The sequence below is a fragment of the Anoplopoma fimbria genome, chromosome 11 (assembly GCF_027596085.1).
Source record: "Anoplopoma fimbria isolate UVic2021 breed Golden Eagle Sablefish chromosome 11, Afim_UVic_2022, whole genome shotgun sequence".
In the NCBI taxonomy this organism is placed as follows: domain Eukaryota; kingdom Metazoa; phylum Chordata; class Actinopteri; order Perciformes; family Anoplopomatidae; genus Anoplopoma; species Anoplopoma fimbria.
The window spans coordinates 22,587,374-22,615,175 of NC_072459.1; the positions used below are offsets into that span (position 1 = coordinate 22,587,374).

At 42.4% G+C, this 27,802-nt stretch overlaps 1 protein-coding gene across 1 annotated transcript in view; it reads left to right on the forward strand.

Annotated features, from left to right (window-relative positions):
- The first annotated feature begins 216 nt into the window (after window positions 1-216).
- The window catches only part of usp43b (ubiquitin specific peptidase 43b), a 63,212-nt gene continuing 35,626 nt past the window's right edge, over window positions 217-27,802 (forward strand). The window contains exons 1-3 of the mRNA XM_054607394.1: window positions 217-967; window positions 7,040-7,186; window positions 21,498-21,601. Coding sequence (XP_054463369.1) covers window positions 362-967; window positions 7,040-7,186; window positions 21,498-21,601 — 857 coding nt within the window. The 5' untranslated portion in view covers window positions 217-361. The remainder of the gene's footprint in view (window positions 968-7,039; window positions 7,187-21,497; window positions 21,602-27,802) is intronic.

A 27,802-nucleotide genomic window follows, 5' to 3' on the forward strand; every position in this document is an offset into this window, starting at 1 on the left:
ACTGCTCTCTCATCTCCCAGTGGGAGGGGGCAGCCGCACAAAGCACTCTTTACCAGGGGAAGTTGGGAGCGATGGGAGGGGAGGCTCAGTGCTGCAGCTGGGTGCGGTGCGGTGCGGTGCTGGTGCGGTGCGGTGCGGTGCGGTGCGGTGCGGTGCGGTGCGGTGGTGCGGTGCTGCTGGAGATGCTGTTGTGGGAGTCATAATGAACGCCTTCAGTAAGTGCTGGGATGGATGAGGGAGGTCTACCAGTGAGCCGTCGTTCCTCCTGGCTCCGAGATGGTGTCACCTCTGCGATCCGGACTGGGGACACTGGGAGAGAACAACTACCAGTCTGAGAGTAGACGAGAGAGGGAGTAGAGACATGGAGAGACAGAGCAGAGGCAGGGAGGACATGCAGACAACGAAGGAGGAGAAGCGCAAAGAGAAGAAGTCTGGGAAGCTCTTTCGAAGGAAATCGTTGAAGTCAGTCGGGAGTTTCATGAACAGAATCATCAGAACTTTGGGCACTTTGACGCACTTTGGAGACGCAGACGCGCAGGACGCGGAGGACGACGACGGGGGGTTCCGGAACGGAGCACCTTGCACCCTGATGGTCAGGGACGAGCTGCATGTGACTTGGGATCGCATGGTGAAGAACACCTCCAACACGTCTTCCTCCCTGTGCACCGGCAGAGACAAACTACTCCACCAATTCGCAGACAAAGTCCCCGGAGTCCTGGGGCTGAAGAACCACGGGAACACCTGCTTCATGAACGCCGCGGTCCAGTGTTTGAGCAACACGGACTTGCTGGCAGAGTACCTGGGTCTGGAGCGGTACAAGATGGACCTGGGTCAGACCAGGATAAACGGGCTGGTGAAAGGTGAGGAGACCCGGCTGGCCAAGGGAGAAGTCACGGAGCAGTTGGCATCGCTGGTCAGGGCTCTGTGGACTCTGGAGTACACCCCACAGCTGTCTGTGGACTTTAAGGTACCCAGTGTGCACCTCACACACAGTCCACAGGTGGATTAGCAGTGTGCTTAGTGATGAAAAGAGCTGGTGATATTAAAAAGAAAAAGATAAGGGTTTTTAGTGGTTATCATTAACTAAAACACACACTCTCACATGATATGTCCCTCTGAGTCAGCTTACTGTTTAGTCAAACATGTGATAAACACAGTATGCAATAAATACCACTATGAAGTGCACAGAGTAGCACTAACAAATACATTACATTACATTACATTACATTACAGTCATGTAGCAGACGCTTTTATCCAAAGCGACTTACAGGAAGTGTATTCAACATAGGTATTCAAGAGAACTACTAGTCACCAGAAGTCATAAGTGCATCTCCTTTCTTAAACAAGCATCTTAAAGCATAAGCCAGAGCAAAAGTATAGTGCAGAGGCAAATTACTACGAGAACAATAATTGCAACAGACTAATACGAATACAATAAGTGCTACAAACTACTACGAATAGGATAAGTGCAGTAAACAAATACAAATTCAATAAGTGCAGCGAACTGATACAAATGCAGTAAGTGCAACAACTAATATGAATGCAATAAGTGCTACGAGGAAGGCTCAGGGTAGTACTTCTTGAAGAGGTGAGTTTTCATATAAGAGTTGTCCTTTTCTTTAATTGCCAATAGTGTAGCAACCATTGCAAGCGTAAAGTGCTTTGCTTTGTGACATCAGTGTTTCCCTGCTTAATGATAATGAGGCTGCTGTCTCTGCAGTCTGAGGGGCCCCGGGGTCAGCGGGTGACTTCTTCCACAACATAAAGATACGACCCACGCTGCTGGCATCGTTTTATGAACAACCCCAGTAGGTGTGCAATCACTTTAACTCAATCATCACTTCCTAGTTCTAGCTCCTGTGCTGCACTAACTAGTGTTTTTATTTCCTCTCACAGCGTGGCGAAGGAAGCATTGCAGTCTTTATTTAGAAGTGGTGCTGTTGCGATGCAAAGTGCCGTGGCTCAGGAAAGATTTACTGTAACACTTCCCACTTAATAATCTCCCCTGCCTGAGGATCAGGGTCTGTACCGTCCTATCAGGAGACCCTCAGGCTTCCCTTCTCTGCCCCCTGGAGCTACAGTAAGGGGGGAGCCGTATTTTATCTGCCTGCAGCTCTTTGCTCTGGATTTCTTTGAGCCATAGTTCAAGGCAAGAAGTAGATAATATGGAGCAACGAACAAAAAAAACCTCCACAATGGATCTATTCTTGGAAACGCTAATTACCCTGTAAGAAACCAGTACAAGTATGGCTACTGAAATACCCTGACCTAAACTGTGTTTAGGCACCTCCAAGTCTTTCCTCACACTTCAATATGGTGTAAAGAGGAAGCCAACCTGAGTCCAACTAAGTATTTTTGCTGCATGAAAATTCAATCAGAATCAATTTAAATATCAGTTATTTTTGTTTCTCTTTTGCTCTCCCATCTGATGTTAAAGACTCTCCTGTCAACCAGAATCCTTACAGCCAATAACCCTCAATTTCCAGACCCTCACTTACATCTCGTCGCATGAGACTCAGATATTTTCAGGACAAACAATCAAAGGGAACAACATGGAAACATCTTGCCAAGATAAAAAAGATAGTTTCAAAGAAAAACGGTAAACATTCTCCCTTGTGTGTGATTAGATGTTTCCTGTGTTAAACCGGGCCTTGCACTCACACAAACACACACGCACACACACATGGCTCTTGGCTGTGGTTTGGGAACATAGGAGGTCCAGAGTTCATGCAACTTAGGCCTTCTGAAATTGCCTGTTGAGTAATACCACAGCTGCCTAGAGGGAGGCATTATAAAATAATCAGATAGCTCCAAGGCTCGTGTCTGAGAGGCTCCCAATTGCGGGAACTCCAGCATACATCACTTATAAACTATCCTCCAAAACTGATTGTTTTTTACTTTCAAAGCTGAATATATCTATTGTTGTTGTAAGCTGATTATTGCAGGCCTCTAAAAGTCAGGTGTTTTGTCAGAAAGGTTCAGGTAAAGCATCCAGATTAAAAGGACTCCCTATAGTACCCCTCGTCACATCACATGAATATTGATAAGAAATGATAAAAAAAAAAGGCAAGTGTTGAAAGGAATCTCTTCTTTTTGACAATTACCCTTTCAACAGGAGGTACACTGTGCACTTCATTTTTATTTAATTAAAAAATGAGTTATGCTGTTCATGTGCACCTCCTCTTTAAATGTGGAAACATCCTCTTTGATCTAAAGTTCTTCAAAGTTAATGAATCAGCAGTAGCTTCTTTACAGGTCAGTTAGCCGCAGAGTCCCCGCCAAGAGGAAAAACAGAACAACAAAGTCCTGCAGAATACCTGGCAGTCAGCCACATCCCAGCACCACCTGTATTGTAGGACATAAGAGGTGGAAGGATGGAGGCTGCTTACACAAATGTTCAATAAAGATTAGGTATCGCTGTGCTGCTTGGAGTCCTGAGCGTCGACTCTCACAGATGTGTCCGTGAAGTCTCAGTCAGAGGGGTTGCGTTTCTTCAACCTGGGAGCAGATGTGATCTTTTGATCCGGACAGTTCCCGTGCGTTTTCTGCATCGCCCCCCTGGCAGGTTGTTGTGTTTGCACAGAGAGGCCTGGACAGGGACAGAGCCTGAAACTCAAACAGTTACAGAACAGCCAATTTATCAGTTTCCATAACACGAGAGGCCTGAGAAAGAAGGGAGTTAGGCTGAGCTGGACAGGAATGCCATCCTCCCTTCAGTGGATACTGATTGGCCTATTTAGGAAGCTAAATGTGTGCTGTGACGACAGCGGGTCTTGCTCACAGGTATGTGTCAATATTTGCCGTCTCCATGTTGTTTCCTAATGATTATCTATGTTGCTGGTTGCAGGTAGTCAGACGGCTCACAGAAGATGTGGAGTAGAGCAGTGACTCCTTACTAGGGCTTCATATACTTAACGTGGAAACATTGTGGAGTAGCTCAGTTGATTTGAAGAAAAGAGATTATGATTTGATTTATAAATAGATATCCACATATTGATTCAGCTTGAACAGATGAATGCCACGTGTTGACGGAGAAGAGCGACTGGAACATAATTAATTGTGCAAAACAAATCCTCCGCCACACGTCGTGGTGGGCATGTCGATGCTCACAAGTCATTAGCAATAATTGAGTATAAAAGCAACCTACACTTTCTCCCACCATGTACCCGCTAGTGGGAAGGTTACTTTAGAAATGTTATGGGTTACAGATTACTAGTTACCTTGTTAACAATGTAATGAGTAATGTAACTATTTAATAACTTCATCAAAGTAATGTTACTTTTGTAATCACCAACATTGTGATTAGTAATTATTTGAATTATATATTTAACATCATTCATAACATTGCTGGCCAGTCCTGCGTCGTCGGGTTAGCTAGAAGTGCTGGATAATGGTTGAAATAGCTAAATTTAACAGTTCATATAGTTATCTTAAATAAGTGATAGACAGTTGAAATACTTACCTATAAAGGAATGGATAAATGGTTGAAATATATAACATTAGCTAAATGATGTAGAGGAAATATGGAGTGTTTTCCGTATCTTTTAGTCAGATGATTACACACATTACAAACTGGCCAGTGGCCATTATGCCACAGAGAGCAATAAAAAACACGGCACTTTTCACAACCTCAATTATATCACTGAGACAATTGCCACCTTCAAAAGGCTGGAGGTAATTACTGTTATTACCTTGCTGCACAACAGCTTTAGGTTAGTGCGTGTCCACGGTTCTCATGGTTAATAGCAGGGTAACCCTGAATGTTTCCAGGGCATGAATTTAAAAAAGCATCTGCTGAACACTGCTACATGTTGAATCTTCTCCAATCAGTCTGATTTGTTGTTATGTTAAGTTTTACAGAATATAAACTATATTTGTGTGTGAAAATACATCCACAACATCTGGAGAATACACACGCTTAAGGCTGTAAACATCTCATTCTAAAATTCACAGCAGACAAAGACTAATAAAGATTATTATTGTAAACATGCAGTTCATCTTGCTCTTATGCTCTTCATGTAATAACAGAGACACACAGCTGTATAGTTGTTTTGGCTAATCAAGTAGCTCTATGTTTCTTAATCTTTTGTATTTTATTATCAATTTTCCCTAAAGTGATTGTGAGGAACCCGTGTTGGATTGCCTCTCACCACATTTTTTACTTTGAGATCCATGAGTCAAAGGAAGTTTCATTTTCACTTTCAAGATGAGATCAGATGAGAAGATTAGAGAACCTTATCGCTCTGCCAAGACTCCAACAGCAGCTTTTCTCTGTTTATCAAATTGTATGTTCACATTTTGAACTTGTCAGTAACCACATCTCAGAAACTACTTTGAAGACACAGCAAAGGCTCTACTTCCAAAGTTATTACCATATACTGTATGTAAGAAGTGGACGTTATCATTGTGAGGTCACCCTCTGGTTTGTGCATTATGGTTTTGACTCCTTAAGTTTTGGTATTTTGTTGCAATCTTAGTTTTTGGCTCATTTTTTGCAACCAGAAGGAATACTGAATGCTGAATAGGACATTTTTAGGCGACCAAATATTCAATTAACTTTAGTGTACTCAAAACACAGAGTGAAAGGGTTAATGTTCTAAGATGAAAAACAGACCGGGCAGTTCCTTGCTTGCAACCTGTCAATCACAAGGTAGCCTTCGCCCTAAATCACACTCTGCTTTATGGTCTAATTCACTCTAAATAGCACCATAATTTACTCAATATACTTCATGCTGTATTGAAGAAGACTTACAACTAGAGATTGAGACCATAAACTCATGTTTACATCGTTACTGAGGTCATAATTTAAGTGGGAAGAAGAGTAATTTTTCTCATAGACTTATTTTCAATCAGACTTATTTTTGCAACCAGAGGAGTCGCTCCGTGATGGTCATTAGAAAGAATGCAGGTTTAAGACTGCTCCGGAGGTTGCCGCCTGGTTATAACTCTCCTCACACTGAATGTCGCTCTTTTTAAAATGATTACAAAGAAGAGTAGACTTGAATAAACTGATCTGCTCCATCTTGTTTTCAAAGAACTGCAGCTTTATATCTGGCTACACGCTTTGCTCCAGGACCCTCCAGTGCTGGTTGTTAAAGGAGCAAAGGAGCTTTTTAAATTCAGTATCTCTGCCCATCTCGTTGAGAATCAGCCAGCAGCTCATCAGTGACAGGCCTCTGACTTCATCATCAGACATGCTACATCACGTTGTGGTGTAATAGTTATAAGAGGCATATCACATATTAGTGGATTATGAAGCGATGATTACAGTCTGCTGCTCCCTCCGCTATAATCTCTCATCACTGCCTTTGCTTCTGCACGCTGCCAGCTGCGGTTCATGCAGCTAATTCCTGCCTAATTGAGTCGGGTGCCATTCACATCTGAAGTGTCATTATACTGTGTGTGCGCTAAAGCAGGCCTCAACCCACTTTTAAGAGGAATGTTATTCACACATCTTTCTCCATGTCATATTTTTTCAGAAATTTAGATTATTCAGAAGAAAAAGGGGGAAGACGATACTTTTTTGACCGTAAAACTTTTATTAACGAGCATGTTTTTGTAGACAAGGGCATATTTTACAAATCTAAAATGTGAAATGACTCTGCATCTGTCAAAGTGTCGGCCTAATTTGCAATTCAGGGGTTCCTCTGATCAGCCCTCTGTGGAGAAGGCCGGGGTAGAAATGCCCAACAAACACAACCGAGCTGTCAAAACCTGTAAACAAGGGTTGCTTGAGATTTACATTTTTTGTTCGAGAATTCTTTACAAAGGATATCTAAGCAAGCCTGTTTAATTTGGCTTCTCCAGGTGACCACTACAGCTTCAACTCTAACAAGCTGTCACATTATAAAAGCAAATTAAAGTGCTAGTGCTTTTATTTTTCAGTGAAAACAATCTGGATAGGAAAAATATATTCACTGATTCAGAAGGTTTTCCTGTTAAGTGGCACTCTCCCTCACTTATGAAGTACACCTAATGTCATGATTATGTGGCTGCAGAAAAATGACACCATCATCCCGTACACCTCTCTCCTCTCCAGACTATAGTGTCCAAGTACGGATCGCAGTTTCGTGGTAACTCCCAACACGACGCCCTGGAGTTCCTCTTGTGGCTTCTGGACCGCGTCCATGAAGACGTCAATCTGGCCGCCCACAATAACAACAACAAGACCAAAGCTCCCGGAAAGGTAAGAATCCAGCAGGCCGTTGGTTTATGTAGTAACAGTTAACATGAGAATACTCGTTGAATGGAAAATATGTCACCCTTTATGGTAACATTTCATATTGAACGTTCACACTGCATGCTTAACCGATGCATTACTAATACATGACTCATTATAATTAAATACATGAATTAATGCATTATATATCATGAACTCCTGTGACTTTATATATAGTGAAGCTGTATATCATGTGATTGCACAAAATCCGATGGATCATCATTTTATGAATGTTGATTCATACATTAATTAACGTGACATTATATCAGGTTTAAACAGGTGGGTGTGCATTTCACCCGCTGTTGCTGCATGAAGCTTTCTAAATGTTTTCAGAAATGTTCCCCTCCAAGTGATCCATATAACTTAGTGTCCATATTTGTGTTATTTATTATCAAGCTAGCGAGTCTACCTTTACTGATAAGGCTGTCCAGAAGTCTTTTGATAATTCCACAGACAGCATCATCGCAGTTAACTCTCCAGGTCTTCAAATTTGATCTGCAGAGCAGCTTTCAAGCCTCCGAAACCAGCGTTGCAATCAGGTGTGCATCCTTGCTCTGTGTCTAATGCCTTGCCCGCGGACATGCGTGACGTTTTTTGTCTTTGATTTTCTCCCAGCATGTCTCCTCCTCGAGGTAGGCCTGCAGTGCATCCTGGTACTCCTTGAATGGAACTTTGCTTTAATGGCTCACAGCAGAGCAGTTCAGAGTTTCCATATATTATTAAATACATGTTTTTACTTTTGAAATAGACAACCCTCTTTATTGTAGTTTTAGCGGGGTGATAACCAGTGGCATAATTTATGAGAAGCGCTACACATGCGGCTGGTGAGTCATTGCAAATAAATCTACTCAAACTCAGTGCCCTTTGTTTCCCGAGGCACTAACTGCAATGAGTTATTCTGTTGTTTCATCATTATGGGATCGGGAGATATAGAGATCAGGAAGTCTTACACTCCCAAGGCTATATATTGTATAATTTAAGGTAGAAAAACTCCTTTTCTATGAATTTATTATGACCGACATGTAACCTTTTTCTTGCGCTACTTGTATCAATTAAAAAGAAGGAAAAGCTTTTTTCCTCTGAAAGCAATAGGAATGCACTGTCAGTGCAGTACATCATTTTAAAGCCAAGGTCATATTGAAAGTTTTGGCTAGAATGTAGAAGTAAGCCCAGCTCCTTTTTCCTCTGACTGAAGTTTAGCATTTGCTCCTCTTTTCAACTGCAGTTCTGCATCCTTCCATTAGTATTTGACTGAGGCAGTGAGACAAATGAAGTGATGGTGAGAGAAACAACTGTGTGTAGAGAGAGTATTCACCTTCCCTCTCTGGCTGTCCATATCAATGAAAATCTTACTTGACAACTCCTCCCTGTCCTTATGTTATTGTTGATTCTACACAATACTCTGCTATTAAGAACTGAGCTTTATGTTTTTGTGAACTGAGTTGCCCTTTAATTCAGTGAACAATGGGGTTGGGGTTTGGTGCTATGGGGGATTCTGGACTGTGTATTTGAGTGCACATGGGTCTGCAGAGGACGTGACAGGAGGTTAGACTGGAGAGCTGCTGATAAGGTCAGTCGTAATGCCGCACCTTGTTAACACCCAGGACATAAACTTATTCTTAAAAAAGCCAACTTCATCCTGGATCCCTCTATATGATGATATTAGCATGATGATTCATTTGATTGAAGGAATGGATGGTTTTTCTTGCCACTTTCTTTAGAGACCGTTAACTTGAACTTGTCAGCAGTAAAATTCTTGTACATGATTGGATGAAATCGGACAGTAAAACATTTTTGATGCCCAGCATCCAGTCACGTTTACTAACTGGAGTGAACATAAAGCCAACGAAGATAAAGTTGGGTAGCTCCTATTCTAAAACACAAGCAGTGACCATTTGATTCATAACAAGCACCAGCAGAGGAAAGCTGGGGCAAACTTGCCCAGTAGTTTAGTGTGAACTAAACAGGGACTGTGAGTCCTGTATCCATGGTGACTTGATTGTCTAGTCTGCAAGCAGTAGCGTCTTGGTGGCAACATTCGTTGGCCAGTCCAACACTGCTTTTGGAACGTAGCCTAGTGTTGACAGTTCATCCAAAATATGCTGTGCACTGGTACAATCAAATCAATACTAAAGACCTGTCAAACACAACCGCTATATCAATGCAATTGTGAGAATGAAAAAAAACTTTATTTGCTCTTTAGAGATTTGAGAATCAATAACAGAAGTAACATCTCATTTTGGGGTCACTTTGCAAATGGATAAAGCCAAAGGGTCAAAAAGTTCCCCCAGTCAAATATATTTTAATAGCCCTGCTAGCAGCATGGCTCTTGGGTATGCTGGTATGAAGCTTGTTGTCCGCCACTTTGGTCCAGACTTAAATATCTCAAACATTACCTCCAACAATGTGGAAAAGGTTGTGAGGTTGACCATTGGCTATGTGCATTGTCTAAAGGAATGCAGAATGCTGAACTATGAAGCAAATCTCTGATCAGTATTGTTCCTACCCGTCTTTGTGGTCATAAACTTTGGGCAGTAACCAAAAGAACGAGATTGAAGATACAAGCAGAGTATGCAAAATATCTATATATTTAGGTTTGCATGAACAATTCCACAGCAGTATGAGCCTCCCATGTAAAGTCTGTGTTTAGTCCATTCCCTTGTTAATCTTTGTGACATTTCCTAGGACTGTGAAAACCTCTTGACGTCTTTTAATTAGGGATGATTTCAGAAGAATACGATGCTGTAATAGAATATCCTGCATATGAATAAATATCCCTCGCAGTGAGAGAGAGGGAGTGAAGCAGCGCTATGGCCTCTGTCCAGAGCAGACAATCTCTTGTGACAGTTGTCTCTTATGTTTGTCCAGGCCCTCTGCCATCAGCCAGTGTGGGCTCCTTGCAGACAGCAAGGTTGTCATGGATTTCGGTTTTATCAGCGAGGAAACATGCGGCCAGATAGGCCTCTGCTCAGTATCAGAAATGGGAGGGAAGAATACCTCTCATTCCGCCTCCCCATGATTCATATACTCCTTGCATAACTTTCTGCATCTTCCCTTTGTTTGCTCCTACACACTGTACCTCTGTAGGAATGTACAGTAAAGCTGTGGTATGCAGTGTGATATCACCGCTCCACCTACAAAGGAGTTTTGTGAGGGGCAGCGGGGGCCTCACTGAGGGCAGGAGACGGGGAGCTGAAGGACAAGTGTCTGAATCACGCTCCTCTTATACTTTAATGAACCATTCAGGGTCATTTTTGCTCTGTGATGTTTTATTTTTATTTATTTTTTGCTTCACCTCTGTGTTAATCTGCGCTGCTGCTGGAGCTCCGGTGGTGCGGGCCTGCTGGCAGAGCCATCCAGGGTCACAGCCAGGCTGAAGGGAGGCGTCAGCCCCGTTTACCAGTCCATGCACGATCCCACTCACAGCCAAGGAGTCGGCAAGCTCCATCCTCTTCTGTTGCCAATTCAGGAGCCTCTGGGCCTATGTTAATTGTTTTTATGCATGTGCTGTTATTAACCACCTAGCACAGGAGAGCCAGAGCCCAAAGAAAAAAGTTAGAAAGAGGGTAACTCCCTTTACTCCCTCTCTCCATGCACAGCCCTGTTGGACTGGCTATGTAGTCGCAACCACTGAGTGTCAAGAGAAGTTGGCGCCGAAGTATTTTGTATTTGTAATGGAGGGTGACAGATCACCATCCTGCTCACACACAAGCAGACACACACTACACACAGTCTAGCATTTACCGCTGACTCCCCATGGCTTTGACTTATGTGGCGCACATTCTCTCTTGGTTTGTTGATTGTTTATCGCTTAGGAAACACAGTGTGAAGCTCTCGCTCTCTCTCTCTCTCTGTCTCTGCTATATGAATGTGTTTCTTTGTAAGTTGCAGGAAGAAAGAGACACTTGTTGTGCAGCCCTGGTGCAGAGAAGGAGAGGTGAGACTAAGTTCTAAGAGGAAAGACAGTAAGCAGTAGTGACAGCCAGAGAGATCGGGAGTCAGAGAGAGAAATTACTTCTTTGATTCTACATGACAAACATTGTTGTAGAAACTCCACAGTGAGGATGTTTCACATTTACAAATGTGTCTGTGCAAGCAAGGGCATTATTAATTTTTTTTAAACAAGGTCAGGCTCTTCATGGTGAGATTACCAACAGACTGAACTGCACTACATTTTTCATAATCAGGAACAATGCACAACAGAAGAAGAAAGACACTTTGTGTTGAGTGTGGGGAAGCAAATTACAAGGAATAACCATTATGGATTATTAAAAGTGTGAACAATCGATAAAGCTGGATTTGAAATGAACGTGAATTAGCTATTTGAGCAAATAATAAACATTTATAACAACAAGATAATTACTTCACTTAAAGGCAAGGTACTGTGAGTACATTGTTCGGGCTTGGCAGATCTAGCACTTACTGTAATAGTATAAACCCAGTGTTTCTTGTATCAACAACAAGCCCTCTAGCTTTAAACAGCTATTATCCAGGAAACATCAGACAGGTTACACCAATCTCAGACTTAGTTCCTAAAAAAAAAGGAAGATACCTCAACCAGATGTTCAGGATAAGTGCTGTTGGTTGTCTGTATCTAATGGTCCGGTTGCAGGAAGCACCTGCTCAGATTGGACAGATGTCTCAGACTCGCACAAATATTCTCTCGCTAATATTACCAGCTCAGGGAGTCCCCAAATATTTTCCACCTTTTTAATTGGATTCACACCCGAAGACGGTGGAATGCCACTCAGAAAGCACAAGACTTTTGTTTTACATGCGCTCCATTGTCTGAGTTGCAGCTTGGTGCCCGCTGTGATTGAGCAGCTGATAGCTTGTTCTGTTGAAGCTGCTAGTTTGGCATTAGCATAAACCTCTGCATAGCTAACTCCTCTCCCAGACTGCTATCAGATAACTACTTGGTGGGGTTTTCACCGTGTTACTTTATTAAAGGAGTCATGTCACGTGCTAACTGGTAACTCAGTCAGGGTAGTTGGCTAGCTCTCAGCTCTGACACACACATTCTTGATAGCGGTAGATAGGCCTGGTCCTCATCCTCCTACACATTAACAGCACAACGATCACAATGTGACCCCTCCTTGTTTATCAGTTGTGCCCTTCCTCTGCCCGGAGATTTGATTTGTATTATGTGGGTGGTTGTGTCCTGAAATTAGACACACATCCAGACAGTGACCCAGACACTGTACCAAGGATTCAAACGTCGTTGTTTTTCACTCATTCTGGCAGCACATGCCCTTAAATGCACCTCTAAACCCACAGCCGAGTAGTTGTCTGTGTGTGTGGTCAGTGCTGCACCCCTTTCTTGTAAGGGCTCGATGCGAATGGTTCTGTTGTGATTCTTGTGTTTTGGGATGTGTGTATGTGTGTGTTTGTGTGTGTATGTGTGTGTGTGTGTGTGTGTGTGTGTTTCCTCTCCGCTCTGCCTTTGATTCTGTCTGGCCTGCCAAGCTGAAATGGCTTCCTGTGGCTCAGAGGCACCCAGCTGGAAAAGCAGCTTGGAGGGAAGGGTCCGAGCATGACCACTCTGTGTTTGAGCTCCTCTCTCACCTCCGACCCAGATCACTGCTGATTGGCTAAGCACCCAACAGATGCTAAGACGAGAGTTGTCTGTGAGCAGAGTGTGAAATGAACTTCATGTGTTCATCTAAATGTAGTCAGTATCTCTCTGTCAGACATTTGTTTCGAGGCAGAGCTCGCTTCCTAAAACAGGGAGCTGGTTTTATTGGCTTGGGGTCGCTCACTGTGGCACAGACACAATTAAGCCGCAACTATCTATCTGTTCTCTAAGCCAGTGGTGATGCATCGTGTTGTCTGGAGCAGTAAAAGGACCTTTCCATTAACTGCACTCGTGCTCTGCAGGGAGGCCAGCCCAGAAAACATTGACTCATTAAGTTGTGGAGAGCTTTGGAATTAAAGGAAACAAATTTACCCGTTGCTTTTCTGGGATGTTGACTTCTCCGAGAGGCTACATGGGTGTAATTACTTAATGAGTTTAAAATTTACCAGTTAAAAGTTTAAATCAGCTCCAGACAAAGTTTTTTTTAGAGTCATTGTATGAATAGATAGATTTGTCTTCAAACGTGCTTTGCATGAGGAGAGGAATGAAGCTCTTCATCTTGTTTTGCAGAGGAAAAAAAAGTCAAATCAAGAGACTGATTTGTTGTTTAATATAAAGAAATACCCTCGCACACAAATTATTCCCAACCCTGCTGGGTCTGATTGGCAGACAGCCCCGACCCCGGCAATTTGAGTGATTCAGATTTGCTGAGTGGAGGCTTTCCAGAGTGAGTCGATTCAATTGCCTGAAACCGGGCTGACTGGAATGATTTAAACTGTTGTTGATATAAATGATTTAAGCAGGGAGGCGTGCTTTTCACGCCAAGTCCAGTTTTAATGTGTCATCTTGAGTTAGATTAAATCTGCCTGCGAAGATGAAATGGATTTTGTAAAAGGCAATTATTATCAATCTGTCCTCATCAACAAATGCCAGTTTAGTAGAAAGAGCTTTGATTAAATACCAATAGCAAAGTTTGTATTTCTGCAGTATTATGCCTTTGATCCTAACTATATCGCGGTATACAAGCTTATTTACTGTTGATTGTAAAGGTCATTAAAACCCTTCCTCTATGGCAGGTACCAGAGGCTCCTGTGTGTCTCTGCTGATTGATGTGTGTCGTGTTTTCATCCTCATCTGGGTCGCCACGGTCCTCAGCGGCAGCCGCAGAAGCAGGAGGGTAATAATAAACCTCATCAGCTCAGGAGGCCGACCCACCTTCATTAGAATTAATTTCCCCCCAGCTTCTCCTGCTGCTTTCTTAAAGGTGGGATAAATCTTCTTCAGAGACAACTCGCAAAGTTGTTTTCACCAGTAAAATGGTATTTTCTTCCATGTTTGTTCTTTTTAAGAGAAGCTGTTTGAACACTATGTGTCTGTGTTTAATGCAGGGATGCAGTTTAGAGGTAGATAAACATGGCATCATTGAGCAGTGATTGGCTCCACTGGACCTGTTAGCTTAAAATGTTGGTATACATTATTGTATGGCAAAAATATATAGTTTATAAGAAGCTAGATTTATGAACCATGTTGTGCTCTAGTGAATAATTTCATTATAAACACATTGGTTGTTTAGATATGAATTGTGATGACACAGCAAAAAAAATATCAGACTCATTAAGCATGGTAAACAGACGAGGTCTGTGTTTCAAGACGAGTCGGTTGGGTTTCTGACATCGCTTCAGACCCCTCACATTGAGGACAGTGTTCCAATGTTGACAGTCGCTTCAGGAGCACTTGGTCCTCGGCCTCGGGAAGCGGCGAGGTTCGATCGATCGGTGCTGTACAGCTCACGGCCGAAGCCACAAGCCACCTCCAACCCCGGGTCTTTCCAAGCTGAACTAGAGCGTTGCATCGAGGGCCAGCCAGCAGCGGTGAGAGGTCACATGTGGGGAACCTCCAACAACAAACAGCCGTTCTTGACCCGCCGAGTTTGATCTTCCAGGCAGCCCTGTACGATTGAGAAGACTAAAAATACTTTTGGGTTCAGTATGTAAAACTGGTCACACCTGACTACTTTTATGAAGTCAAAATCATCAATGAAATTCATGCCAATGAGTTGGCTCAAACTCACGAAATACTACCTGTGAGTGTTTTTAGAGTCTCCATTCAATTTTCATGCCTCTGTGCTGTTCGTCCGTCCCATTCTCATGAAACTTTATAACTCTGGAACACCTGGAGGGAATTTAATTACATCTGTCACAAACATCATGTTTGACTCAAGGATGAACTGAATAGATTTTGGTGGTTAAAGGTCTCTATGACCTCACAAACCTAGTTTTTGGCCATCATTCGGTATTTGCTCATTATGACAATTTCACACAAACGTCTAACAGGATAAAATGAGGACACTTTGGACAAACATGGATGACAACTGCAACTTGACTGGTTGAGTGTTTAATACAGTTTAATACAGTTCTTACAGCAATTAACAAATAGTTCTCGTAGAAAAATGAAAAAGTGAAAATGTATGACTCTTAGGTCAGAATATTTTGGTGGTTAGCAAAGAGCTTTTGGTGACCAGCTCTCCGGCTTTGCTTTCTCTTGTCTTTGTTCCTGTCACCATGTCTGTCTGTCTGATCCATGACAGTCTCCCCCCTCTGTCTCTTTCATTTCTTGTGTTTAAATTTTTATTTTGTGGCCTCTTCTGTCATTAGGTTCTTGCTCCCAGTTGAGCAGCATACACCCTGCCTATAAAATGTCATGTCTCCCCTTCAGAGAGCAGGATTCGATGAACACCGGTTGTGACTGGTTTAACATTATGAAACATAATTATTTGTATTACTATCAAACAGGATACAACCACTACCAGTATGGAAGTGTCATTTTCATTCTTCACAGGCACTTTAGTCCTCAGATATTGAATCCATTACATTTGTTGTTCAACCTTGTCTTTTGAAAAAAGAAGCCTTTTTAAATAATGATTTAGGTTCACATTTGTACCTGCAGTTCCACACTCTGTAACTGTGTTACATGCAAAGATGCCAAGTAGATATAAACAGCTGCCAGCAGCATGTCAATTCTGAAAGTACAAGAAGAAGAAATTATTGAAAGATTAACTGTCACTGTACAACAAAGCGGATTGTCGTGAGTAGTGTTGGTGGTTTAACTCCTCTTTACCACAAGTGTCCTTAAGAAAGACATTGAACCCCAAATTTTTAAATTAATACATTCCATGATTGTCAAGACATTTAACTAAAAACATATAACGTCAACCTTATGGTTACTAGAAGAAAAGACCGAAGCTCACCAGAGTCAAAGTTTCTTCTGGGGACCATGAATGTCAGTAAAAAATGTCATAGCATCCAACTAACAGTGATTCATATATTTCAGTCTGGTCTAAAGTGTTTGAAGGACAGTCTGACATTGCCGTCTATGGAGACACGCTGCTAGCATCGGCTATAAACTGCTCATGTAGCGTTTCAGTGAGGCAGCTTTAGAAACATGGAAACACATCAGCGTGACCTCAACTGCTCGGCATCTCACCTTTGCTCCGTTAACAAACTTGACTTTGTGACTCTCTATTGATCACTTTGGGAGAAAGTCATCATGTTGTTATGCACTTTGCAAGTCCATACAAAAAGCACCCCATCCCATAGTGATCGCCCGTGGGGAATAATGGGCCGGAGGGTCAGAGAGAAAAGCTTCCATCGTCCGTATCACTGGGGCTATTTATAGAGGGGTACGCACACAACAGGAGGCCGTGTTGAAGGAGACCGTCCATTATTTATCAACGCTCCGTATGTCAGCTGTGTGGACCACTTTGACTTTCAGTTACTCAATAACGCTCTCTTTTCTCTCACTCTACCCCCATCCGTCCATATCGATACACTTGACACACACACACACACACACACACACACACGTATTCTGCACATCTGCCCCACATCTCCTCGTCTCTCTGTTGCGATCACCCCGGGGATTTAGGTGCTGTTGGGTCTTGTTCTCAATCACTCCACTATAGTGCTTTCTTCAGCAGCAGCACATGTCCATCCCTGTGTGTTTCCCACAGCTTGTTTAAATTATTCACATCAGGGCCATTACTGGGACCGCTCGTCCGTCCCCCCCCCAAACACCCCCATTTACGATCTATCTGCCCCACCACCCTGAAAACCCATCAGGACGAGACAGGTGGTCTGTGAGGTTGGGGGGGCATTTCCTGGACTTCCACCAGAGTGAAGTGAGAGTGCCTGAGTTCCTTTACAGTGGGGTCTACTCACTGAGATGAACCGCTCACAGCAACATTTCTTGGGGTGAATAATTGATGGGACAGAGTGCGCTGTTAATCTGTGTGATTTTGGGGCTTTGATGCTGAAGTACAGATGACCAGGAGTCAACCGTGCTGGATTAACAGAGATGTGGTTGCATCCTCACTGCTGACATGGATAATGAGCAAATGCAGTGCTGTTTCCATGGCTGCTAAATTAATTTATTTTATAACATTGATCTCACTGTGGGAAACTCCTCTGAGCAAAATACAAAGGAGTGATTTCATGGCATAAGCATTTTACCACTCTCACTTAGTCAATATTGTAGTTGTGTTCATATTCATTTTCATATTATCTGGGGGAAAAATAAATCTTTATACCTGTATTTGGAGGAGGAAGACATCTTTGTTTGTCAATAAGAATAACTATCTAGAAACATCAATTCCCCAAATTGTCAGTATTTCCCAACCGCATTGTCATTAAAGTAGAGTCCTGTCAGCTGGTATTGTCTATTGTCTAGATGACGATTCTTAGCCAGCTGACTGATTTCAGCAGCGAGCTGCACAACAATGTGCTCATCATGTCTAGCTGTCTCCATCACTCCTCCTTTTTTATGTCAGCGTAAAAAATCCCAGGCGGTGAACTCTGGCCCCCCGCTGACAGTGCTGAGCCAGCGGCCGGGCTCCAGCCCTCCGCTCAGTCGCACACCGTATCTCTGTCATTTATCTAAATCCCAGAAATCAATTACATCACATGGAGGTGCCAGGGTGAAGGATTTGAGTTTTCATTTTCTCCTTGCTCCTCGGGCACTGGCACACGGCCCTCTCCTGGCATTGAGGCTTAAGGATTAAGCAGAGGTAGACAATTCTCTGGCTTTGCATATCTTCAATATTAGCAGTTGCAAATTTTGGGAGTTTGTATTTCTCCGTGTTACCTTTTCCGACATGAGTTACTGTGGTTCGACCGGTTTTTTTTAAGGGTATTTTCTCTGCTCAACCATTAAATTTCAGTCCCGAGTTACAACTTCCTCCATGAATTTAAATATTCTCAAAACCTCATTACAGCAAACGAGACCTTGAAGAAAAGTTTGTAGTGTGTGTGGTGTTACAGCCCTCCCTCTCTGCCTGTGGAGGTAAACATATTGTCTACTTCCGGAGGCTGCAGTCATTCATCAGTGGTTGTTATCTGAACTTAAACACCACTGTTATGTCTGATGTCTGTCTGATTGAACCATGACACACAAAGCTCTCCAGAGTCCAGCCCGTTTTAGAGAGGGCGTGGATGTGACCTCTCATTCAGGAAAATATTGCTTGTTTATGTTCTTGTTTTCCGCATGGCGAAGTAACACAAGCAGCAGGGAAGGAGTTTCTACTTGGCTCTAGTGAGTGCAAGTACAGTGACGGAGATTAATGGCGGTAATGTGTTTGATTAGAAGCTGTATGATTTACAACTTAGGGGAATGCTGTTGTTAAACCCGCTCGCTATGCTCCCACAGTTAAAACCATACCCATTTATTTTCCCTTCTGTCTGCTTTTATGGTTTTTGGTTTGGTGTATCATTTTTCTGTCCACGACACACACATATTTCTCCCTCAACAGCACACTTCCTACATTACGGATGCTGCTCACAACACCACATCACGCTCATCTTTCTTGAAAATGGTTATCTTTGTTTATTTCAAATAAAACACATTTATTGGCACTTTAACTCAGCTTGTCTTCCCTGATTGTTACAACACTTTGACAGTTTGTGACAAGTTGGAAAGAAGACAGAAGCTGGCGACTTCACAGCTCGAGCCACGAATCCCATAGGGGATCAAAAATTGTTAAAGGTGCCCCAGTACCTCAGAAGAGCCCTGACTCATCACAAATTGGCTAAAATGATGGGATAATAGGGACAAACTATGTTGAAGTGCCAATAAATACCTTTTTATTTTGACGTTAACCTTTTAATTTCATAGTAATTAATGTACAGAAAATATTTAAATGATAGCAAAGTAATATTGGTGTTGTAGGAATTGGTAGTGCAATAAAGTTAGCGCAGAACAAAAATGAGAACGCATTAGATGTAGAGGTCATTACTGTTGAAAAAATCTTTGTGTATTCATTGTAGGCTGCAAATAGAGAAAGCAAACCAAAAAAGCTACAGCTACTTCTCAATGTGTAGAGCAGGTATTAGAAGAAGAATACTGGTGTGTGTGAAGGTACAAAATGAAATGTCACACCCTTTTGCTTCTCCCATTTTCCTCTCCCTTGAGGTAGCCGTCTACCGGTCAGACCTGACTCTAAAAATAACACCTCAGATCCGTTGTCTGCCTGTTTTTAGTTGCATGTTTTATCAGCTCAAAGTTGCCATATTTTTCTGACAACCAATTTCAAAGATAGCAATCTCAATTTCAATTTGGTTTTGCTATCCGGCCGTGATCATTTAGGTGACGTATGCCTTATCAGACGTCTCTGTGCATGTAACCTGCTCCACTTTCCCACTGCGATTAAACTGTCCACGTCTTCAACAGCAACTGTCAACACACGGCCGACACCTTGCAGTCTTTGGAAATGGCAGAACCGGGCATGGGTTTCTGAGAAGTGATAAGACCAACTGTGTCTGCACTCGGTGGCCTCAATGCTGCTTTGTTATCTCCACATAAAGATAGCAATGGAATCCATTACCAAGTATGTGGAGGAAAAAAAGGGGAGCGAAATGCAGAGCCTGATGATGTGCATTAGAATACAAAAAAGGAAAGGTTGGCACTCCTAACCTCTGAATGATTTTTTAACACTTTACATTGCATGTTTTATATGAACCAGCAACAAGAAGCTCGGTTTTGACAGTTTGGGCTTTTTCTTGGAGAAAACCCCTGCAATCCATGCACAGGGTGAGAGAGGGGGTAGAGATTTGCCATTATACATGCCTGTTGAAGCACAGTGCAGTAGGAAGGTCAGGTTTCAGTCTCGCGCCCGAGCTTCGCGAAGCTCAAATGCTCTCAGAAGAATAGACTCCGGATTTGAAATGGTGGTGAACTGAAACGGACCCTCCTGTCTCTATGTCTGTCTCCGTCTCACACTGATTTCTCAAACGCACACCCTCCACTTCCCTCTCCATTTTAGAAACTCTAAACCTCCTTTCCGCTCCGTTTGTGAGCGGAGGTCATTGTCGAGCTGCCAGCCTGGGAACGGTGGCTGCAAGTACGGGACCAGGAGCTAAAAAACAGAGGAATAATAAACAGAGAGTGAGTGTGTGTCAACAGAGACGGATCAGAGAGTGCATTTCCGCTTGGCACCGCAGCCAGGTGTAAAAGCACAGCTGAAATGATATGATGACTTAATGCATTCTCAAGTACCTGACTTCTGCAGCCAGCCATTGTGGGGGTTTGATAGCGTGAGAGCAGAGAAATGCTAACAAGGTGCTTGTATGCCACATGATGGCCTTTTAAGCAGAACCACTTGGTGACTGAAAGAATGTTCTTTCAGGACATTTTGCTCGGCTGGTTAGGTGTGAAATAGAGTGGATACTGTCCAGAGACGTGCTAACTGATTCAGTGTGACAGCTTATTGTAACCGTAAGCACTTTTAGATTTGGTACTCTGCACAACCCTTCCATAAATGAATGAGAATGTTTAACCTTTTAGGAAACACACTTCTTTGCCTTCTTGCAGAGAGCTAAATGAGAAGATTGAAACCACTCTCAGGCCTGAGTGTTTTAAATTTGAAGCTACTGTGAGCTGCCAATTAGCAAAGCTAACTAGCTAACATAGGAAACTAGCCTGGCTCTATCCAAAGGTTAGAAAATCTTCAAAAATGTATATATTATTTCCTCTTTTTTTTATCTAAATAGAGTATTTTCTAAATAGAGTATTTTCCTGAAAATTTCAAATTATTCCTTTAATTAGGCCACTGAGTAGCTATTTAACAACAATATACATTTAACATACAGTTTCACTTTATGAGTCGGAGGATACTAGTCATGTAGTTAGATAACATTTGTGCATCATTAATACAAAGTACTACTAATATTTTATGTAAAACTACATTATATAAGTTGTTTAATAAAGAGTAATTGTTCTGTAAAACATTGCAGAAAGTTTCTTTTGTTAGTCCTTAACGCACAGCGGTGATTGTGGGCCATCCCACACAAGAGTGTCTTTTACTCCCCTTCTTTTATCTTCATCTAAGGCCAGCTTCCTCTCTGTTGTGGGTGAGTAGATGAAAGAGTAGAGACAGGGGCTTCCCAGTGGGGTTATGTTTAGGTCAGTGCTTTCCAACACTTATGAATATCACTTTATTGCCAAGCAAAAGCAAGAATGTGCTAACACTGCATGCCATGGTAAGGTTCTTCTACCTCTGTAAGGTTTCACAATTTATTGTTGCTCTGCCACAGAATGCAGTGTGAGTCTCCTCTGACAATGATGAAAAGGCAAACAGCTAACCTTTGATGGATCTCTGAAGAATATGAGAGTGTGACAACGGTGTGTTTATGGGTGTCCTCCTCTGTGCTGCAGGGCCCCGGTGGACCTGAGGAGGTGCTGTCTCCTGACCCGACCCAGTCCCAGCAGCCCACAGTCCAGCACAGCTTTGTCCAGGAACATTTCCAGGCACAGTACAAGTGAGTCTACTCTCTTAACATACCACACACACACACACACACACACACACACACACACACACACACACACACACACACACACACACACACACACACACCTGCTAGAATTGTAATCCACAAAAACGTCCACAGTGATTCGTTATACCACCATGTGAAGAAGTCATGGCGTAATATTGACTGTTTGCTCAACTCATCCCCTAAACAGTGATTGTATAATCATAATTACATAACTTTGCAACAGTAAGAGCAGCAGCTCTCTCAAACGTTGGATTCCTCCACATTTTAAAGCAGTGTGCATGGAGCTTTAGTAAAAGCGATAGGTGTCTTTTTTTACCATCTTCCAAACCAAAAATAATAGTTAAATAAGTAAAATTTCACAACGAAATGCTTTGTTAGGCTCATTTTCTGTAACCAGTGTTGCATTAAAGCATGGAGGAATTAGCAGGCTAGCGAGCTAACTAGTGGACATCTGGTTAGTTAGGTTGCAAATTGCCCCATGCTACACTGGTTACAGAAAATGAGCCTAACAAAGCATTTTGTTGTGAAATTTAACTGCCTAACTAACTAGCCAGCCATCTGTCTCCGGAGCTGACATTGCCACTGACGTGTGTTGTCACCATAACAACTCACAACAATCGCCATGTTCTTGTGAACAGATCTAATGACCACGCCAAACAGTTCAATGTCGGTTGTATTCCTATTCTATTTCTATGATTTCCCCATTATCAGGGAGCCAGTCCTGTATGCTACCGTGTCAGAACGTAGACCAACACAAGTGGCACAGTGACACTGGCTGAAGTTTTTATCTTAAGTTGGGTTATATTCAATAAACAGATTGGTTAGTCATCATCCTAAAAGCCTTTTTCCTGTAGAGGGTAAACATACTTTGTAAAAATAAAAAAAGCATTAATCTAATTGTCCAAGTATGATCTAAGCAGCTAAACAAGGTTGTGTTAGAGTGCAATACAAGACTAATTCTGTTTCTTTATTTACATTTCTTGGATGTTGATCATCAACTGCTGAGGATGCTGACTTATTGTCTCAGATGGCTTCATCTGCCACTGCTATCACTGTTACCTGCATATATGTATTCTGCCTGAACAGAAAGCTTGACGAGTGTAGCAGCACTCAAGCAGGGCTTGGAGAACGGTCAATTATCAGATCTAATAGCTGCTAAAGACCCTCCCCCAGTTCTGCAAAGAGCGCTAACCCTTGTTTAGTCAAAGTATATTCATAATTTACATGTTGCATGTCCAAATTGAACCAACTTCTACACCACAGAGTCCAAAATGTGATATATAGCAGCCTAATTCACTGGGAGCTATAGACACAGGAGGTTAAATTGTCCCTATGATCAAGAATATATCAATTGGTATCGGAAGTTTGGTATCACATCTCCTGAGATGTGATCACTTACAGCAGTGCAATTAAAGAATAAGAAGAACACCATACCTTCTTAAGAGGTATGCCACCATGGGGAGGGACGACAAGGGAGGGGGCGTGGGCATGTATGTGTATGCAAAACACATCTGTCTAAGAACAGTCCTCTGTTTGGTCAGTAAGACGGTACATCCAGACAGTGTCACTCTGGATAAGTGACGGAAATATAATTGTATAACACCTTCGTAGAAAACAGGTCCACATTACACAGTCCACCATGCTTAAAGTATTCCGGCTTCATTGGTCAGATGTAATTGTTGGATACAGCTGTCGTAATGCAGATGTCATTATGTCTTTTACACAGAGGTCCTCTGAGACACAGATGCCTGGCCAGTAATTAACAAGCAGGCAAGAGTAGTAAAACTAAAAGGTCTGATGAAAAACTGCCCTGGTTCCTACCCTCACTGATCCCTTTAGTACAAGTACTTATTTAGAGTGCAGTAAATGGGGTTGTAAATGTGTCTGGTGTCTTTCGGATCACAAATAGTTTTTTTTATTTGCTGGTTACTTTTGATAACAATGCACAGCAAAGCTCCTGATATACAGGCTTTTCACCCCTACTGTGTGGTCAACATTTTCTATGGCAGCTGGATGTCCTCATGACTCCCATCAATCAGTCATCCTCAGAATGAAGAGGCAGTTAATATGTACACCTGTCAGCTGTGGCCCACTGGGAGAGGATTGTCATTCAGATGTCGAAATGGCCAACTCATCTACGTGCCAATTTCAAGGGTTGGTCTGGTCCAAGAAAACATTAGCAAGTTTGCACTGCAGATTTATAGCGGTCATGTAAAAAAAGATATTTACTCTGTGGTTAATGACTCAGCTTTTTACAGTGATGTTTAAGGGACTGCAGTCGTTTATCCGTTCAAATCTTTATTCCCTTTCACCAGTCAACTGTATCTTCTGTCTCCAGCTCCTGATGGTGATGCAAAAGCCCAACACCATCTGCACTCCATCCATTAACCACTGACCACTCTGACCTATTAAAGAGGTCTTGGCTCCAACACCAGAACCTGATCTATGTTGGATTAATAAGTTTTTTAAAAGACAGAGCTGCTAATGTCTCGTTTGTCGGGTACCATCAATTCCTCAGAAAATTGGCATCTCTGTGTGACTGCCAGTAATACATCTGTCAGAGCGCATCTCTTAATTGCCACCCTCACTGTCAAATGTTTCAGCTGTGACAGCTCGGGTGTGTCTAGACAGGAAGCAGCAGTCTTGGCAGCCAGAGATCGTTCCTCTCACCCACTCAAACATTGTGCTAGCCAGTGAGAGTGAGTGGGGTGGAACGGAGGGAACATCTACATGAAGCACAAACTTTACAGAGGGACTCACTCAACACATACAGTAAGAGTACAGTCTGAGTCCATCTTAACAATGCAAAAAAGCATGCATCCCACGGCTGAGGGGTTTTAAACGGAGATGAATGCGTTATCACTGCTGGAATTGGACTTTGAACAAATACTTCCTGACTCCTGACCCTCTCTTCTCCTCCGAGTCCCGAGGCCCCACCACTGCCTGTGTAACGCTTCACAATGCAGTGTCCGATGCAATCCAACATCTAGAGTTGACGGACCGGAGAATTATCCTTGTAATAGCCCGGTTTGTCACTATGCAATCATCGCGGCCATTCTAAATGTTCAAACAACTTAAATCACTGTCCAAGCAAGCCAAGCCAAGACTTGTTTGATCTTAATTTATGTTATCTGTCGGCAGACTCTAGAGCCGATCAACATCAGAGCTGTCATTTTCAGTATAAAACACAGCACCTGTTTTATACATCTACTGCTCTTTACCCTCTCTGATCAAGGAAGCAGATCTTAAATTAGATGAAAGACTGTGATCCCTGTCTATACGCGGGCTGAGGCTGCAGTCGGGGGAGACTTCAATGAAAATGTCTGTCGTGCGTTGTTCATTACAGTGAGGCCGATTGACGGGCAGCCGAGCGTTTCAGATTACAGACGCGGTGCAGTTTCACCGCAGCATCGTCTTACCACCATGCCACTTTCTCTGAGAGACCCTCTCGTCTCTGAATCAGTCGGGCTGCGGGACCTTTTGTTTTGATCATATCTCCTGGTTGATTTGTTATGACTCGACAATGGGTAACTGGAGTTTGCTGGCCCAGTAAAGGGTCTGTTTATGATGTGTGTGTTGTAATATTTCAGTTAGTGAATGAGGCACACATTAAGGTTTATTTTTTTGTTTTGTTTTCAGGACATTAGTGTGGTGAATAAACTAGCGTTCATCCCCCGACAGGGGGTAGCTGCCAGGCTTAGTGAAAAGAATTAGCTGCCAGTCTATTTAATTTGAACCTATTGGGACTTTTCTTTTATTTGCCTCTTTTAGGAGAGAAAATCAATTAGATATAGATACTTGCGTTACCCGAGAAAACCCAAAGCCCCAGCAGTGTGTTTTAGTGCAAAGCATCAAGCTCAGGGTCTCTTCAGGATGGCTGCATTCCAGACGGCTGCATACATCCTTCTCAACCTTTGCACGCTTCCTCCATTAGAGCGTCACCAGAATATCACCTCTTCTTTTGCTCCTTTTCTCTCTTTAAGTGTTTTAGAGCGGTGCAGGGCCCATCTATGTTTTAGTGCAGGCTGAGTGTGATTTGTATGCATGGAGTGCAGTAACCCTCACTGTTTCCTGGCGAGAACAAGACATCCGTAGGGCAGCCATTCTGCTCTGCCAAGAGGGAGATATCCACTAAGAGTCAGTGTCAGCTGGGCCTGCTTGAACAGAGCTTTATTCACTCCCCCGTCTCCTCCCCCGCCGGGTCCGTCAGGTGCCGTCCTATAAGGAAAACACATTTGAACAGTTCATCTATGGCTTAATTTCCTGAGGTAGGATGTCGTGTGAAGGTTGTAAAGATTCAACACACATAAGCTTGGGGAGTTATGAGAAGTAGGGAGAGGATGGGGAGTGCTTTTAGACATGTTTAATGACACCAGGAGACGCTTTGCCATTTGCAATAAATCAGTTCATTTTCTTGGTTTAATCTATATTCATCAGAATGTAGAAAACATGATTTTTCTTTATGTGAGATTTAAGTCTCCCAAAGTGCTCTCACACTGTGTACTTTATTGCTGCTGGGTTATGCTTCACTCAGGTCTATTTTCAGTTTATGTGCAGCACCTTGCTTTCTATAGTGTCTCAGTGGTGGCGGTGAATCAAACCTGACATATTTGAAGTTATTTCACCGCACACAGTTGCAGATTTATGTCCATCACGCCGATGATAAAAGAAATGAAATCAAAAAGTAATGATGTTAGCACTGTACCCGGTCATTATGGCATGGGAATAAAGAGATCTGTTATCCATAGAGGTTTAGTTTAGAATATTCTATTAAAATCCATTGATGGTTAGATAATTCACTGATACTGTAGGGCTATCTCCTCTCTGAACTTTCTGCTTTTTTTAGGTACAAGGTGAACTTTTACCTAAGCAGACATGCTCCCTTTCAGTAGCCCCATCTTTCACTCTGATGCAGTTACTCAGTCACACCAAAGACCTGCAGAGAACAACCCCATTGTTTTTATGTTAGGACTGAGACATCAGTCCCTCACTCTCTAATGGGTGTGTCTCACTCAGAGTATATTTTTTAAAATTCCCAACGCAATCATTTTTTTATTCTCTTTTTGCCATAAATATTGTTTTCCAGCTGGTTTGAGCTTTCATGCACTGCATGTCGCTTATAGAAATAAGAGTGGAAAACATCTAATGAGGATTGATAGGGCCCGGCAGGGTTTAGATCAATGGATCCCAACCTTTTTGGACTGGATGTTATTTGAAACTATCATAAAGATAAAAGTATATATATATATATAAATTCAATTCGGGTCATATGATTTAAATGTCAGTGTTTAGGTTGGTCTGGTCAAGTTTGCGTTTGTTCTACTTCATGTTTTAACCATTTATACATTATGTTTAGCTTACTGTTTCATCAGTTACTTTTATCATTTCTAGCTAACTCTTTAGACTCACTGCACTCTTGATCACAACCAGTAGCTAGTGTTTACGTGTTGACTATATATGTGGAGTTTTTTTTCTGTATCATATCTTCCTATTTCTATTTCTTTCAAATTAGTTGAGCTACTACACAATATTTTCATTTATCCTTTGGCATATGCAGAAATACCCTTTGAGGTATAAGTACCTCTGTTTGGGTATCACTGGTTTAGAAGGAGATAGCTTTATTTAAATTTCCCTTTGTGTACAAAGTATTTACAGTCTACGCACACTGATGATTCTAATTCATGTAATCAAAGAGTTTGGTCAAAGGCACCTATTCAAGATTCACTTAATTATTAAGTATTTACAGAAAGTCTTATCCAGGAAATCCTGCACGGATTAACTCTAAATGCTGGACAAAAGATTTCATTAAGTTGCAGGACAGTTTACAAAATCACTTCCAGCAATCAGTCCATTAACTTCAGTGGGCTCTCTGACTCATTGTTCAGATAATTAGCTAACTGGAATACGTTCCCCCTGTAAAACTGAGTGGGATTCATTGAAAGGAGTCTTATTATGAACAAAGGAACTGAATGGAAAACTATTGTAATAGGAAATCACTGCTGCACACATCAGGTCAGTGGTCTGTGACCCGTACATTAAGATACAGAGGAAGAAAGGCCATCACTTAGGAAAGCTCCACACTTTTGACTGCTTGGGATCCTGTGACGACATAAGCGTACTGTCGGCGTTAGAAGCACTGGTGAGAGTGATGCAACAAGATGGAAACCGCTTCCGCTGGTTCCC